This window comes from Gorilla gorilla, chromosome 6 (genome assembly GCF_029281585.2).
Source record: "Gorilla gorilla gorilla isolate KB3781 chromosome 6, NHGRI_mGorGor1-v2.1_pri, whole genome shotgun sequence".
Lineage (NCBI taxonomy): Eukaryota > Metazoa > Chordata > Mammalia > Primates > Hominidae > Gorilla > Gorilla gorilla.
Window position 1 is genome coordinate 47,321,856 of NC_073230.2, and position 17,748 is coordinate 47,339,603.

At 44.0% G+C, this 17,748-nt stretch overlaps 1 protein-coding gene and 1 long non-coding RNA gene across 6 annotated transcripts in view; one reads left to right on the forward strand and one right to left on the reverse strand.

The window, feature by feature from the left end:
• LOC129523842 (uncharacterized) overlaps positions 1-17,748 on the forward strand; it is a 70,908-nt gene that overhangs the window by 3,320 nt on the left and 49,840 nt on the right. The gene's annotated exons all lie outside the window — the stretch shown is intronic.
• Positions 12,705-17,748, reverse strand: part of BLVRA (biliverdin reductase A) — a 49,272-nt gene continuing 44,228 nt past the window's right edge. For all 4 annotated transcript variants that reach the window (XM_019031786.2, XM_055347677.1, XM_055347676.2 and 1 more), the window contains 2 exons: positions 16,215-16,386; positions 12,705-13,071 (listed from right to left, as the gene is read on the reverse strand). In XM_019031786.2, the coding sequence (XP_018887331.1) occupies positions 12,813-13,071; positions 16,215-16,386 (431 nt within the window). In that variant the 3' untranslated portion in view covers positions 12,705-12,812. The remainder of the gene's footprint in view (positions 13,072-16,214; positions 16,387-17,748) is intronic.

The following is a 17,748-nucleotide window of genomic DNA, read 5'->3' on the forward strand; positions in this document are numbered from 1 at the left end:
GAGTAGACCAATTATTAGGCAATTTCCCTAACTCTGCTTCTACAAGAGTTTCCCTATTGTTATATATAAAGTTTCGGTGCCGCAAAAGGAATAGCAATTGAATATAAAATTTTCTTTTTAATTCTCAGCAAGGCAAGTTAGTTCTATAGCAGGCTGCACCTTACAGATGGAGCAATGGTGAGCACACACCTGGACAAGGGAGGGGAAGGGGTTTTTATCCCTGATGCACGTGGCCCCTGCTGCTGTGACGTTCCCCTATTGGCTAGGGTTAGGCCACACAGGCTAAACTAATTCCGACTGGCTAATTTAAACAGAATGGCGGGGTGAGTGCTTTGGTGGGAGTCAGGGCAGAGCAGGTAGCAGGTAATCGGAATGAGTCAGGATTGAGAAGGTAATCAAAAATGTTGCTTTACAAGGAAGTTAAGTTTAAAAGTAGAAGGCAAAGAATTGAACATACTGACATATTCTTTCAAAATAAATTTAGAACTCATATATAACAACCCCTTCCCTTGTATTTCCTTACAGCTTTCTTTTCAAAAATTTTTTTAACATGTCTTGGCTTAGTTGTTTTGCTTGATTTTCCAAAAGAAGCAGCTTCTCTGGATAAGGTGGAGGATAGTGAAGGGAGGTTTTAGTAAGTGACATTTTTATGAGCCTCTGCACCAACCCAGGATGCATGGTATGACACGGCACCCAACAAGAATAAGTACACCTATTACGGCTGTGAGGGAAGTAAGAATTGAGGCTATTATTCCTTTCCATTTACTGAACTACTTTTCTAGCCATCCTGTAAAGGGGTCATTTACCCCTGAGTTGCTGGCTAACTCATTGGGCAGAGCAATCAGACCTTGCAATGCCTTTGTTATACTTCCATCAGGGGTGGTGTTGTTTGGGATGAAGGTACAACATTGAGTTTTAATGATGACACAAACCCCTCCTCTTTCTGCAAATATCATGTCTAAGGGTATCCTATTTTCCCAAGCCATCTGGCTGGTAGCCCGTAATTGTTCAGCTATTCCTTTAACAGCATCTCTACTGTAGTTAATAAATTGCTGTTGGTTGTAATAGATATAGTTTATCCAATCTACATTTTTATTAATTGTCACCCACCAAAAATATTGACTCAAATCCTGCAGCTATTTGATTTTGGGCTTTAAATTGATCTGGTATTCCCCGTGGGACTCTAATTGTGTCTAAATAGACATGAGAGTCAAAAGACCCGTAAAGGGTTTCTCTCGCTTTATAATGTCTTATTTTTCCTCCCTCTGGTTGATGAAATGCCAGGGTGAAAGGGATAGCCAACTGGACTAAAGCACAAGGGCCACTCCAGTTATTTGGCAGAGTGTCCAGTAAAGATCCACCACAATACCACCACACATCTGCTCGGGGATGAACAAAGACTGATTGATTGATAAACTCTTGAAAATTCTTAAGCTCACTGCATCCCTTCAGGTCTCCAAGGAACACTAAGTTTCCTCCCTTTCGTGAGAGACATGAAGTAAACTTAGTGTTGGGAGATGGAAGCTGAATGGCCCTTGGGGGCTGACCCGCAGGGTGCCGGACTAAGGGATATAGCAGAGAGACCGCTTGGCACGACTTGTTGCTCCAGGCTGTAGAATCCTGGAAAAAAGCTACCATGCAGCCCACACCTGGTCGACTGGAGGACCACCTTAGTGGAAAGGGGACAATCTGGGCCTCTGGCCTGCCATGTGCACAAGCATAACAATTGCTTTTGTTTAACATGTGGATGGAATATTTGATCCATTCCAACCAGGCATTTGCATCTTGGTATCCTGTCTTAATTGCCAAAGTTTGTTTTAAGTCTTTAACTTCTATGATCCTTTAGTAAAATGAATGTATGGTTTTAGGAAATTACAAAAACTGGTTGGGGCAGTCCATCCTTGCTCTTTTGTGGTCCACAGAACATTGGATCAACTATGGCATAAAAGCTCTACATTGGGGGCAAGAATCCTGGTTAACAATGGGGTCTTTATCAAAGTCTCCCTGGATTAAATGGTCCCAGTTCACTAATGCCCAGTCTGAGGAGAGTAAGGAGGGCCAGAGGTACTTTTCTGAAGTAGAGAGCTGTCTTTGACTTGGCAAGTCCCCACAGGGTATAACAAGGCAAGCATTAAATACAATAGTTTGAGGCAAAATTGACTTGGTTATGTTAATAACTAGATGGTCAGCAATAAAGCTAGGAAAGACGAAAGAGTAATAGAATAGATGAAAAGAATTAAATTTTTCTTTGCTTTAGTTTGGTAGGGTTTTCCCCAAGGACTATGGCCTATGACTCTGGAGGGGGTGGCACTTTCTTGACTCAGGTGTGATGAGTCCATCCTTTTTTCACTGTACGAACAGCAGTCTTGGTGGTTAGCAGCACAAGGTGGGGTCCTTCCCAGGCTGGCTCGAGTTTTCCTTCTTTCCACCCTTTGATGAGACCGTGATCTTCAGGCTGTTGCTGGTTTACCGGAAATTCTAGGGGTGGTACCTGTGCTAAAAGACTTTTAGTTTTGAGGGAAAGGAAAGTGGAAGATAAACCAAGTATATAATTTCTAAGAAATTGATCTTTTGTCTTAAATGTGGGGACATCAGCAGTGGACTTTATAGTCCTTGGTGTCTTCTTACTGAGAAATTTCCTTTAGCACCTATTTTTATTAGTTTTTAGACCAAAGAAAGCCAAACACCATTTTATGTTTGACAGTGCTTCCTGTGTGATTTTATACCAGATAAGCTAAATTTCACCTTTATATTAGTGTGTTATTAATGTTAAACTTAGTTTTCATAAAACTTTGTAGACATATTTATTCAATTTTTAATGTCTGACCATAAGATTTTTATAAACTTTTTAACCTTTTATAATTTTTGTTAAAGAGCAGGTTAGTGCTTTTAGAAAAACCTGTTGTGCTTTTAAGGTCCAGTTCACAGAAAAACTGGATGATGCCCCTTTAACTTTAGCCAATATGTTTACACACAGAATTTCTTTTACAATTAACATTTCAAAAGTTGCTTAAACCCTTAAAAGAAAATATTTATTTATTTATTTAACCTTTTAATGTAGGTAAAAATCCACATTCTTATGCTTCCTTATAATCCTTTTACCAAAGGTATATTTTACTTTCCTTATACACCTTGCACATAAACTATTTCTTCAATAGTTTTACATTCAGGAGGCCTAATTACTTTTAAATTATACAACACTTCTTGCATAAATTCCCTTTTATAACTTTTTTTTCCACGACTTTCACAGACAATTCTTCAACATGCCTCAACTTTCTGACTTGTTGCAAACATCCCTTTCTTTAAACAACCAGTTAATTTATTTTAGGACAAGAATTTATCACATAACATTCTTTGAACATAAATTCTCCTCCCCCCCCCGCTTATTTTTTTTTCAAAGATGACAATCATTCTTTTCCAAAGTGAACTTCTTTCATGTCTGTGGACTAGACTGCCTGAGGCCACAAGATTATAAGTTAGGATAGTACACTTACACTGTTAACTTTTAGCACATTTTACTTTTGTTAAAAACCTTGTAAGTTGGGGATTTCAATTATTCTTTGCTATTAATAAGACCTTGTTCAGTCCAAATTAACTTAGAATTGGTATAGATGGCTCCTTCCTGATTCTGTAAGTACTTTAAGTCTTGGCTGAGTGCAAACAGCTCACACGTTTGAGCAGACCAATTATTAGGCAATTTCCCTAACTCTGCTTTTACAAGACTTTCCCTATCAATTACTGAATACCTAGTGTGTCTTTTTGCCTCAATCACCTGGGAGGAACCACCTATCATCCTGTCCTGAAGGGAGTTCCTCCTAGGTCTGGTCAAGCCTTTGTATGGACATTAAGATTTAGATCCCCTGTTAGGAAACTTGCTGGGTTAAGGGAATTATCAGTGGTTAATGTTAAATCATCTTTTTCTAACAGAATAGCCCCATATTTTAAGATTTTTGAGTTAGTAAGCTACCTTTTTTTTCTTTTTTTACTTAGGATAGTTCTGAACTGGTGAGGTGTGCTCACAACGAGGTTTCCTCTAAAAGCTATTTTTCTACTTTCTTCTGTTAGGAAAGCAATTGCCACTACAGATTAAATGCATTTGAGCCACCCACTACTGAGTTAAGGATTTTTTATAGGAAAGCTATGGGTTGTCAGTGGCCTCAGTGCTTTTGAGCTATGCCCTTGTTTACACTGACAACAAGGTGGTATTGGAGTGTTATGGGGTCATGGAGAAGACCTTCAATGATCAATTATAGGTTTTAAATTTACCTGGCTTTTAAAGGAATAGGGTACACTGTTTTCTCTTTACTACTTCTCTCTCTCTCTCTGACATTGTCTCTCTTTCTCTTTGACTCCCTCTTTGTCTGTGTCTCTTCCTGTCTCTTTCTGCCTTTCTTTCTCTCTCTCTGACTCCCCTTTGTCTGTCTCTTCCTCTCTCTCTGCCTCTCTTTGCCCTCTCTCCACCCCCCCTCCCCACCTTTCCTCTCTGCTGTTCTTTCCCTGCCTCTGCCAGCCACTTACACTGCTGTTTTCTCCTCTCCTTCCCCTTCCCCTGGGGAGGGACCGGCAGGAGCGGAGCTACTCTTTCTTCCCCTGAAAAGAGGATGCCCAAGATGGACATTAACTCGACGCAAGTGTACAACTGAGGTTCTAAGAATTGGTCAATATGGTCTGCCACTCTGTAAGGGTCATCTAGTAGCAGTTTAAGCTCCTTTTTAAAATTCTGGACTTCTGAACTGGTTAAGGGAGCATTTACAAAGCCAATGGCCCCCCCTCCTTGTGGTAACTCTTTCAAAGGAAAGAGCGTCGGGGCTGACCCCTTAGGTACAGAGGGAAATGGGAAATTCTGAATATCCTTTTTTACATTGTTCTATCTCACGCTGGAGTCCTTTTAGAGAGGGGTATTTAGGCTGAGAGGGAACAGGCTGTTGGGATGGTAATTCCCAAGAGTCAGGGTTATAAGGAGGAGGGATAATGTGAGTAGAGAAGGACTTTGGAACGGGATCTGAGGCAGCACTGGCTGTCTGAGGGGAAAGACTGGGGACACTGAACAGGGGAAGATAGTCTAGGGGATTCCATGTGCTGGAATTTTTAGGCATGAGAACTAGCTCCTCTGACTTTTCATTTTGAGGTGCCAGATTGGGTTCTTCCCTATTTGTTTTTAAGGGAAAAAGGAGGGCAAGTCCTTGCCTCCAACGAAGGGCATAGCCTAGTCCTTCTTGAGACACTGGACCTTTAACATATCGGATTAGAAGCTGACACATTACATCCTCATTCGACACAAACTTTGGCCAGAAGATTGAGGGTTTGAGGATGGGTCCCTGAGTCCAAATAAAACAGAAATATTTTATCATTTGTTGCTTTTTCCTATGTTTAGTCCTTTCATTATCCTTCCAGTGTTTTAGCATGAGACCTAGGGGGCTATCCGGGGGGATATCTTTGTTACCATCTTATTCCCCTTGCTCCCTGTCTTGCTTGGGGTATTTCCCATCTTGTTGGTTTTGGGTTAAGGTTCAAGGTTCAATTTCCCTTACTGGAAATTTCTTATTTTTTGGGGGTGAGGCTTGATTTCCCCACTGGAAATTTCTTGCCTTTTGGGGTGAGGCTCGATCTCCCCACTATAAATTTCTTGCCTTATGGGGTGAAGCTCAATTTCCCCACTGGAAATTTCTTGCCTTTTGGGGTGAGGCTCAATTTCCCCACTGAAAGTTTCTTGCCTTTTGGGGTGGGGCTCAATTTCCCCACTGGAAATTTCTTGCCTTTTGGGGTGAGACTCAATTTCCCCATTGGAAGTTTCTTGCCTTTTAGGGTGAGGCTCAATTTCCCCCACTGGAAATTTCTTGCCTTTTCTACTACTGGAGGTTTATGTGAGGTTCAATCCCCCCCAGTGGGGATGTCTTGCCTCTTTTTAACCTCTAAGCCACCCCGACCAAGGAGTACTTCACCACACCCCACCCCCACGGCTTTTTTACCTTGGTTCTGACCCAGGAAATACTTTACTGGCTCCCATGGCTTCTCCTTCCTTGGTCTGTGCACAGAGTCATCACCGCAGTATGTGAGGATCCTTTAAGCTAGGTTGCTGGCCAGTTTTTTTTTTCTTTTTTCCATGTTGCTGAGAGCTCAGGCTATTCCTTGCATTGGGTGGGTCTTGATTTCTCACTCCTGAGGCCACCAAAGGGGACAGGCTGCACCTCCTCATGAGAGAGAACCAGAGACCACCCCCAGAGGGGAATGTAATCAAGGGCAAGTCTCCAAATTGTTATATATAAAGATTCGGTGCTGCAAAAGAAATAGCACTCGAATGTAAAATTTTCTTTTTAATTCTCAGCAAGGCAATATATTTCTATAGAAGGGTGCGCTCTTACAGATGGAGCAATGGTGAGCGCACACCTGGACAAGGGAGGGGAATGGGTTCTTATCCCTGATGCACATGGCCCCTGCTGCTTGCTGTGTTGTTCCCCTATTGGCTAGGGTTAGAAGCACAGGCTAAACTAATTCTGATTGGCTAAAGAGAATGATGAGGTGAGTGCTTTGGTGGGAGTCAGGGCAGAGCAGATAGCAGGTAATCGGAATGAGTTAGGATGGAGCAGGTGATTGGATTGAGTCAGGGTGGAGTAGGTTAATTGGAAAAGGTTGCTTTATGAGGAAGTTTAAAAGTAGAAGGTAAAGAATTGAACATACTGACATATTAATTCTTTGAAAAGAAATTTAGAACTCATATCCAACTCTATCAGTTACTGAATACCCATTGTGTCTTTTTCTCTCAAACACCCAGGAGGAACCATCTATCATCCTGTCCTGAAGGGAGTTCCTCCTAGGTCTGGTCAGACCTTTTTATAGTAATTAATTGAGACTGAGATACCCTGTTAGGAAATCTGCTGGGTTAAGGGAATTTTCAGTAGTTAATGTTGAATCATTTTTTTTAACCGAATAGCCTCATACTTTCTTCTGTTAGCAAAGCAGTTGTCGCTACAGATTGAATGTATTTGGGCCATCCACGGGTTACTAGGTTCAGGATTTTTGATTAGGAAGGCTATGGATTATCAGTGGCCTCAGTGCTCTTGGGCTACGCCCTTGTTAACACTGACAGAAAGGTGGTATTGGAGTGTTACAGGGTCACAGAGAAGACCTTCAATTATCAATTATAGGTTTTAAATTTACCCTGGCTTTTAAAGAAATAATGTACACTGTTTTCTCTTTACTACTTCTATCTCTCTCTTTCTGTCTTTAACTTTGTGTTTCTCTCTGACTCCCTCTCTGTCTCTTCCTCTCTCTCTGCCTTTCTCTTTCTCTCTCTTTGACTCCCTCTTTGTCTCTTCCTCTCTCTCTCTCTGCCTCCTCTCTCTCTCTTTCCCCAAAACATAAATTTTGTCTTTTGTTTCTGTTTTCCTTTGTCCCTTTTCAAGTATACTTTCTGAGCTTCCCTGAGAAACTCACTTAGGAGACAGCCTTCCCAATTGTCTGTCTTTTGTAACTTTTTTGAAATGTCTGGCCAACTTTTAGTGACAAATTGGAGTTTCAACATTCCTTGCCCAAGGGGATCATCCAAATCGAGGCCTGCATATTGCCTCATTTGCTCCCTCAGTCTGTCTAGGAATCTCATAGGCCCTTCATCCTTTTCCTGTTGTATATCAAATGCTTTAGAAAGATTTGGGGTTCAGGGTACTGATTCCCAAATCCCTGTTATTATCATCTCCCTTAGGTCCTGCATATTTTCCCAGTTATCTGCGTTGTTATTGTCCCACCAGGGGTTTCGAGCGGAGAATTTCTGGTCCATGGTAGGAACATTTTCAACGGGAGTGTGCTTATGTTCCCAAACTACCATAGCAGCCCTACGAATTATACTCCTTTCTTCCCCTGAAAAGAGGATGCCCAAGATGGACATTAACTCGACCCAAGTGTACAACTGAGGTTCTAAGAATTGGTCGATATGGTCTGCCACTCTGTAAGGGTCATCTAGTAGCGGTTTAAGCTCCTTTTAAAAATTCCGGACTTCTGAACTGGTTAAGGGAGCATTTACAAAGCAAGTGCCCCCCTCCCCCACCCCTCCTTGTGGTACCTCTTTCAAAGGGAAGAGGGTCGGGGCTGAACCCTTAGATACGGAGGGAAAGGGGAAATTCTGAATATCCTTTTTTACACTGTTCTACCTCACGCTGGAGTCCTTTTAGAGAGGGGTATTTAGGTTGGGAGGGAACAGGCGGGTGGGACGGTAATTCCTAAGAGTCAGGGTTTTAAGGAGGAGGGATAACGAGAGTAGAGGGGGGGATTTGGAACAGGATCTGAGGCAGCAGTGGCTGTCTGAGGGGAAAGATTGGGGACACTGAACGGGGAAAGATAGTCTAGGGGATCCCATGTGCTGGAATTTTTAGGCATGAGAACTGGCTCCTCTGACTTTTCATTTTGAGGTGCCAGATTGGGTTCTTCCCTGTTTTTAAGGGAAAAAGGAGAGTAGGTCCTTGCCTCTAGCAAAGGGCATAGCCTAATTCTTGAGACACTGGACCTTTATCATTAACACGTCGGATTAGAAGCTGACACATTACATCCTTATTCGACATAAACTTTGGCCAGAAGATCAAGGATTTGAGGATGGGTCCCTGAGTCCAAATAAAACAGAAATATTTTATCATTTGTTGCTTTTTCCTATGTTTAGTCCTTTCATTATCCTTCCAGTATTTTAACATGAGACCTAGGGGGCCATCCAGGATGATATCTTTCTTACCATCTTTATTTCTCTTGCTCCCTGTCTTGCTTGGGGTATTTCCCATCTTGATGGTTTTGGGTTAAGGTTCAAGGTTCAATTCCCCTTACTAGAAATTTCTTGCCTTTTGGGGTGAGGCTCAATTTCCCCCACTGGGAATTTCTTGCCTTTTGGGGTGAGGCTCAATTTCTCCCACTGGAAATTTCTTGCCTTTTGGGGTGAGGCTCAATTTCCCCACTGGAAATCTCTTGCCTTTTGGGGTGAGCTCAATTTCCCCCCTGGAAATTTCTTGCCTTTTCTACTACTGGAGGTTTGTGTGATGTCTTGCCTCTTTTTAACCTCTATGCTACCCCGACCAAGGAGTACTTCATTGCCCCCGCGCGGCTTTCTTACCTTGGTCTCGACCACCAAAGATATACTTTACCGGCTCCCGTGGTGCCGTTTCCTCTGTCCGTGCACAGACTTGCATGGCCGTTATGGAGGCCATTATGGAGGATCCAGCTAGGTTGCTGGCCAGTTTCTTTTTGCTTTGCTGAGAGCTCGGGTTATTCCTTGCACTGGGTGGGTCCTAATTTCTCACCCCTGAGGCTGCCACAAGGGGGCGGGGCGCGCCTCCTCATGAGAGAGGACTTGAGACTACCCCTGGAGGGGAATGCAATCACAGGCGAGCCCCCAAGTTGTTTTAAGTAAAGTTTCGGTGCCGCAAAAGAAATAGCACTTGAATATAAAATTTTCTTTTTAATTCTCAGCAAGTCAATGTACTTCTGTAGAAGGGTGCGCCCTTACAGATGGAGCAATGGTTGAGTGCACACCTGGACAAGGGAGGGGAAAGGGTTCTTATCCCTGATGCACATGGTCCCTGCTGCTGTGTCATTCCCCTATTGGCTAGGGTTAGACCACACAAGCCAAACTAACTCCGATTGGCTAATTTAAAGAGAGTGACAGGGTGAGTGGTTTGGTGGGAAAAATGGTTATGGCAGAGCAGGAAATCGGAATGAGTCAGGGTGGAGCAGGTAATCGAAAAAGGTTGCTTTATGAGGAAGTTAAGTTTACAAGTAGAAGGCAAAGAATTGAACATACTGACATACTGATTCTTTAAAGAGAAATTTAGAACTCATATCTAACAGACTGATGGCTGTAGCATATCCTCTGTCCTTTTTCCTATCTATTGGAGGAGGAGACTTAGGTGAGACCTCCGTTTCCTGTTATTTTGACCCAGTGATATTGGGACTGAGGGAAGAGGAGGTGATAAGGCAGGTGACATTTTCTCCTCCTTCCTCTTTTTAGGCTCTTCTGTGTGTAACTGAGCCAGGGCTGCTCTAATTAAAGCCCATAACATTAAAGATTTTACTGGGACCTGATGCCTTTGCACCTGATGTTGTTTAAGATTTCTCCCCACTTGTTCCCAGAGTTCTACATCTAGTGTTCTTTCCTCTGGGAACCATGGGCTTTGTACTCCGTTATTGACCACGCTAGTTTTTAATTCCTTCAACAACTGAAATTCTAGTGGGGTGTGTTCATGAATAAACTGCTGTGGATTATTGGGATCAGGCTTCACGGAAACAGGAACAGCGCAAGGTCCTAAGGGCTCTCCAGCTATGACAGCAGAGCATAAAATTCTTTGTATTGGGGTTTCTATTTGTGCTACCGAAGGAGGCAGTACACATGTTTCTGCAATTGGAGGAGGCGGTATAGGCCAATTTTTATCCTCTGTTTTTTATTTTCAATTGGAGCTGTGGGTGGGACAACAGACTCTTTCAGATTTTTAGATTCAGGCTGTTGTCCCACAGAATAATAAGGAGATAATGGTAGAAGTACAGTACAAACTAAACTCCAAGTGGAGAAAACAGAAGAATCAACTAAGAATCAGCTAAGACCTTTTTGATGAGCCTGTTTTAATCCTTCTCCTGCTTTGTCTCAATTTTCCACATCAAGGGTGCCTGCCTGTGGGAACCATGGGTTATGCGTAATAACCTTTTGTGGCTTCTGCAGGAGGTTAGTGTCTGCGAATTAACCTAAGCTCCAGACTGTCTCAACAGAACTTTAAGCAACTGCACATAATGTTTTTCTTCAATAGACAAATTCTTCCCCTTGTTAGCCTGATTCAGAAAACTTCCTGTTCCTAGTACTTCTTTAAAGCACTGCTCCCAGTACCTCTTTACGGCACTGATCAGTACCTCTTTAGGGCACTGACCTTATATCTGCTGCTGGCAGACTCGTTTCGGGGTCCCCATTCGCCTTGTCAATTTCAGTTCCTCTGCTCCAGCGGACTTTCTTCATTCATGTCCTCGAAGTCCTGTGTTCGGATGCCACTATGCAGGGCACCCGATCCTGTTGCTGTTTGGGGTGCCACTTGTAACCTGCATGGACCTCGGGGGACTGAACAAAGGGGGGCAAATGTGGGAATAAAAGACAAGACACAAAAGAGTATATTTGGAAGAAGAGGTCAAGGGGCATCTTGCCTCTAGTGGACAAGGGCCGTGAGCTTTACACAGCCCTCTGTGTTTATTAGGTGAAAGAGACAGCAAGAAAGTGGGAGGATGGTTGTCGGGTAATTGTCAGTCAGCCGTTTGGTTCACAGCAGGCTTGTGAACAATAGGCACTAGATTTCTCAATAGATAACTTCCAGGAGCCCGGCGCCAGGGCATGATGTCCCTCAGCAAACCTTTTGGTGGCAAGGCAGTGTGAGTTTGCCCACATCCTGCATTCATGATAAACAGTTCGCTGTTTGATCATATAGCCTCCAGCGGAATGCTGAGTTGGTCACATCCCGCGGGCCTTTGGCTCCCTGCAGGGTAACTCTGTCTTAGGGTAACTCTGTCTTAGGGTAACTCTTAGGCTCCACCTTAGGGTAACTCTGTCTTAGGCTCTTAAACTCTTAGGGTAACTCTTAGGCTCTGTCTTAGGGTAACTGTCTTAGGCTCTGTCTTAGGGTAACTGCCCTATCTTAGGGTAACTCAATTCTTCATCACAGCTGCAGGTCACCTACTTGCAGAGGAAGAGTCTGCTTTAGTCACCTGCCACGTGGACAAGCTTGGGTGCATCCTAAGGATGTCGGTTCAGAGGGAGAAGGTGGCTGGGTGTCATGTGTTTAGTCCCTTTTCCAGCTTCACCAGACAGGCAGGTCACTGCTGCCACAGGGAGAGGGGCTGAGGGGCAAAGGGCACCTCTGTGGTCACTCTTGCCTGGAGACACAAGGCCCTCCTGAAGGACCCCTCAACACTTAGGAGCATTAGTACAGCGGGATTAAGGGCTTTTTTTTCTCTTCAAATTGGACAGAGGGACAGACTGCTGAGGAATACATGTGGATTCTTTCCTTCTGTGACACTCTGAAAGAATTGTGACTGGGGCATGGGGTGCCACCTTCAGAGGCAGGAGTGTTTAGGAAATGCCACAGTGGCACATGACCTGCGTGGGCTCCAGCAGCAGCAGCAACCTGCAGGGTAGATAGGGCAGCTGAGAACACGAGAGCAGAAGGGCGGTGACTCTATCATCTCAGAGGGTTCTGTTCAAAAAACATTTTCTAGTATACAATGAAAAGAGACCTGGTGCCAGGCATGGTGGCTCATGCCTCTAATCCCAGCACTTTGGGAGGCCGAGGCAGGTGGATTACCTGAGGTTGGGAGTTCGAGCGAGACCAGCCTGGCCAACGTGGCGAAACCTCATCTCTACTAAAACTACAAAAATTAGCCAGGATTAGGCACGCGCCTGTAATCCTCAGCTCCTTGGGAGACTGAGGCAGGATAATTGATTGAACCCAGGAGGTGGAAGCTGCAGTGAACCGAGATGGTGCCACTACACTCCATCCTGGGTGACACAGTGAGATTCTCAAAAAAAAAAAAAAAAAAAAAGAGGCCTGCTAGTACTCATCTCATAGGGCTGTTAGGAGGAGTAAGTGAAATCAGACATACAAAGCATTTAGTTCAGCTCAACCAACGCTCATTCTCGCCTTGTCCCCACTGCATAGCCCCTAACCCCAAATATCCCAACATAGCTCATAACAATAAGATTCTTGTTTCCCCAACATGTTTAATTTTTAAGAATAGAGATAATGGTCAACTCTTGAGAAGAACCAAATGCTGGTGCCATCTTGGAAGTGCTACATCACCTCCTCCTCTTACTTCCTTGAACAGCAATATTTCTGGATTTCTTCTGCAAGCCCCAGGCAGTGCAGGATGCGTTTCTTTTCAGCAGCCAGTTCCTTCTCAGAGAACTGGCCCAACAGTTTCTGGACAAATATATTTTGATCTTTCAGAAATATGTTCTTATTCACTCCTACATTTGGCACATTCTCCAAGGACCCAGACTTGAAATGGAAGCTTAAATATCTGTTTCGTTTTAGACCAGGTCCTTTTTCTTCAATCCATGACAGTGGACTGCAAAGACAAAAGACAAAAGAATCATGTTAGAGATTACACAAGAGCACAAGTGGGTGCTTGCTGGCACCAGACCGCCTGGTAACATGTCCTTGTCAGGCACCCATCCTCCTTGCAGCCACCAGCCTCCCAGAGGCTGTGGGTGACTGTGTCAACCTCACAGCCAAACAGTCTTTAATTTAATTTTGCCATCAGGCAGGGGAATTCATTCAGTGACTTTTTTTTTTTTTCTGGGATGGAGCCTTGCTCTGTCACCCAGGCTGGAGTGCAGTGGTGCAATCTCGACCCACTGCAACCTCTGCCTTCTGGGTTCAAGCAATTTTCCTGCCTCAGCCTCCCAAGTAGCTGGGATTACAGGCGCCTGCCACCATGCCTGGCTACTTTTTAAAAAAATATTTTTAGTAGAAATGGGGTTTTGCCATGTCAGCCAGGCTAGTCTTGAATTCCTGACCTCAACAGACCCACCTGCCTTGGCCTCCCAAACTGCTGGGATTACAGGCATGAGCCACTGCACCTGGCCTCCCATGACTAGTTTTAAAAGCTCATAGTACAGTCTAGCAAATGTTCTGGGAGATGGCAACAAAGATTAACTTTTATTTTGGCACTGAATAAAAATAAACTTGAGGTATTCTACATAGTCTGCCTAAGAAAATTTCTCTTTTTTTTTTTTTTTTTTTTTTTGAGATGTTTGCTCTTGTTGCCCAGGCTGGAGTGCAGTGGTGCAATCTCGGCTCACTGCAACCTCTGCCTCCAGATTCAAACGATTCTTCTGCCTCAGGCTCCCCAGTACCTGGGATTACAGGCACCTGCCACCACGCCTGGCTAATTTTTGTATTTTTAGTAGAGACAAGGTTTCACCATGTTGGCCAAGCTGGTCTTGAACTCTTGACTTCAGGTGATCCAACTGCCTTAGCCTCCCAAAGTGCTGGGATTACAGGCGTGAGCCACTGTGCCCGGCCTCTCATGTCCTTTTAAATAATATGGAATCTTGGGATTTGAGGGAATGCAGAATGTCAAGATCTTTCTTGTACCTCAATTTCCTCACTAGTAAAAATAAGTAATGGTAATAAGTATACAGCTTTACCTATCTTGCTGTGACATTGTGAGATAAAAATGCAGTTTGTGGCCAGGCGTGGAGGCTGATGTGGGTGGATCGCTTGAGCCCAGGAATTTGAGACCGGCCTAGACAATATAGCAAAAACCCATCTTACCCAAAAATACGAAAATCAGCCAGTCTCATAACCCAGTCTCAAAATAAATAAATAAATAGATAAAAAAAAATTTTTAAATGCAATTTGGGACACGGAAAGTACTATGATTTTAAGAAGTTACCATTATATTATATTAACTGCTCTCTGTCCCAATCTCTCATCTGATGCTTGCCTCTCCTGTGCAAAAATGAGAGTCAGGGCTGGGTGCAGTGGCTCATGCGTGTAATCTCAGCATTTTGAGAGGCCAAGGTGAGCAGATCACTTGAGGTCAGGAGTTCAAGACCATCCTGACCAACATGGTGAAACCTTGTCTCTACTAACAATACAAAAATGAGCCGGGCATGGTGGCAGGCGCCTATAATCCCAGCTACTCGGGAGGCTGAGGCAGGACAATCACTTGAACCCGGGAGATGGAGGTTGCAGTGAGCTGAGATTACGCCACCGCACTCCAGCCTGGGTGACAGAGCAAGACTTTGTCTCATAAAAAAAAAAAAAGAGAGAGAGAGAGAGTCAGCCTCTGCCTCCCCAACATCTTGCTTCCTCATTGACTTCTACTCAACTTCAAGACCAAACAAGGCACCGCCTCCCATCAGAACCATGAGCTGACCTAGTCCAGGTTCCCCTTCCCTGTGCTCCTACAGCACCCTACAGTATCTTTACCTCTAATTACAGGGTGCTACAACTGTCTGTGTATAGGTCTGACCACGGCTGCAATCCTAACACTCACATGGCCACACCAGAGCCCGGGGCACCACTGTTGGTCACTCCATAGGGAGCACTGCCAAGTTCCATGTGCTTTGCTTTCGTCTGCCAGGCCTCTCTGCCTTTTCCTAGCGAAGAAGAAACTCCTCAAAATGGACTAGATCAGGCTTCATTCAGGAACTCAAATTCTTTTTTCTTTTTAAAATACCCAATATCTGCTTCTTTTACTACCAGGAGACCCACCTCTCTGCAAAGGCATCTAGAAACACTCTAAAACCCTTACTGTTCTAAATAATTTACAGAGCCCAGGTGCTTTGGGAGGAAAATTATGAATGTGCTTTTGTTAAAAAAGACTTGGTATGAGAAATAAGTCAGAATGTTTTGGGAACAGTGTGACAGGGTGACGGGATGCTAAAGCTGAAACACAGACCCTCACACTCTGGCTGCACTGAGGGGTGAATGTGTGGCCCTGCGGGGAACATGTACAGTGTTAATGGCAGGGTCTAGGGAGTAGGTGGATGGGTGTTTACTGAAAAATTCTTTCAACTTCACAATATGCCTGAAAACTTTCATAAGAAAACACAGGAAAAAAATCAGGTCACAGAGTTAACATAATTTCTTTTTCTTTTCTTTTTTTTTCAAGGAGTCTCGCTCTGTTGCCCAGGCTGAAATGCAGTGGCCTGATCTCAGCTCACTGCAACCTCTGCCTCCCAGGTTCAAGCAATTCTCCTGCCTCAGCCTGCCAAGGAGCTGGGACTACAGGCATGCACCGCCACACCGGCTAATTTTTGCATTTTTAGTAGATACGGGGCTTCACCATGTTAGCCAGGCTGGTCTCAAACTCCTGACCTCAGGTGATCCACCACCCTTGGCCTCCCCAAGTGCTGGGATTACAGGCCTGAGCCACCACGCCCAGCCAAGGTAATGTAATTTCCACTACTAACCTGCTATGAATGACTTGCATGACTTAGGCAACCTGCTGGCATTCTGTAAGCCTCTGTCTACTGACTGGCAGATGGGATTATGTTTGTCTTCTTTACCTCACAGGGCTGCTGAGAGAATGAGATGAGGCAACACAAGTGCAATCTCAGCACTCCATCTGCAGAAGCAGACAGCCCTTCTGGAGCTGGGAGTGAGGGTCTAGCCCCTCGGGGCTCCCTTTGGATCATACCTGCAAATGTACTAGGATGTCCTTAAATTTCCTCCTCCTCATGGCTTCTCATGACTTACCTTTTCTTCTCTGTCTCCAGACACACTGTCATTTTCATATACTGATCTTCCTTTCGCTCTTCCAAAGTGGCAGACACAAGAGAAAGCTCCCCAAAGAGGGAGACCAGCCAGGTCAGGCGAGAGATGCCGCTGAATGCAGGGAAGCCAAACCGCTCTTCTTCCAACGGGCCAGCTGTGGGAAATCACAAATGCTGTGGGAACTGGGAAGCAGGAATGCCAAGTGGAGAGCAGGACCGGGGGGTGGGGGTGGCGGGGGTGTGAAAAGATGTGGCCGAGTGATCAGTACAATGGGACCTTGCCTTACGTGGTAGGCGGGCAACGTGATTAATGATACTGATGAAAACTCAGGTGGCTGAATTTCAACTCTATCATAAAAGCATCTCTGTCTTTTCCTGTTTATTAAATTCAGTTTTAGTAAAATATTCTACTGGAAACAGCAGTCAATCCAGCCAAACAGGATAATAAAAAAGTTTCAGGCTTCTAATATATACATCTACGTACACATATGTAGATATACATACACACACACACACACACAACACATACCTACATATACATATATATATATCCTCTTTAGTGATTTAAAGTAGTCTGGTAAAAGTAGAAGAATCAAAGTATTTTAGCCCTGCAAGCCTGTATTCTTATAACTACCTGATGTGTAAGTGGCAATAAGGTATGAAGGTATTATAATAGCTATGGAGAAAATGGTAATACCTTTGAGCTATTTCAATATCAAGAAAATTGATACAATGTTAAATGTTTTCTTAGTCTTCCTAATCTTGTGAACAAAAAAGTACACTCAAAAGAGTATTGGGGCCAGGCGCAGTGGCTCACGCCTGTAGTCCCAGCACTTTGGGAGGCCAAGGTGGGTGGATCACTTGAGTTCGAGACTAGCCTGGCCAACATGGCAAAACCCCGTCTCTAGTAAAGAAAAATACAAAAATTACCCGGGCATAGTGATGGGCACCTGTAACCCCAGCTACTTGGGAGGCTGAGGCAGGAGAATCACTTTAGCCCAGGAGGCAGAGGTTGCAGTAAGCCTAAAAAGGCCACGTACAGTAGCTCATGCCTATAATACCAGCACTTCGGAAGGCCAAGGCTGGCAGATTGCTTGCGCCCAGGAGTTCAAGACCAGCCTAGGCAACATAGCAAGACTCTGTCTCTACAAAAAAACACACAAAATTAGGCGGGTGTCGTGGTGCACACCTGCAGCCCCAGCTACTCAGGAAGCTAAGGTGGGAGGATCATCTGGGTCTGAGGAGTTCGAGGTTACAGTGAGCCATAATTGTACCACTGCATTCCAGCCTGGGTGACAGAGTGATATCCTATTTCAAATATATATATATATATAAACATAAAAAAGAGTATTGGTGTGAGAAATCCATTTGGTCAAGATACTGCTCCCGTCTGCCTCCAGCCAAAATCTTAAACATAACCTAAGTTTAAAAGACTTCATATCTGTTACATTATAAACAAAACATTTCTTATGACCTTGATATTCACTTAAAACAATGACTAATAACAATGAGTATAT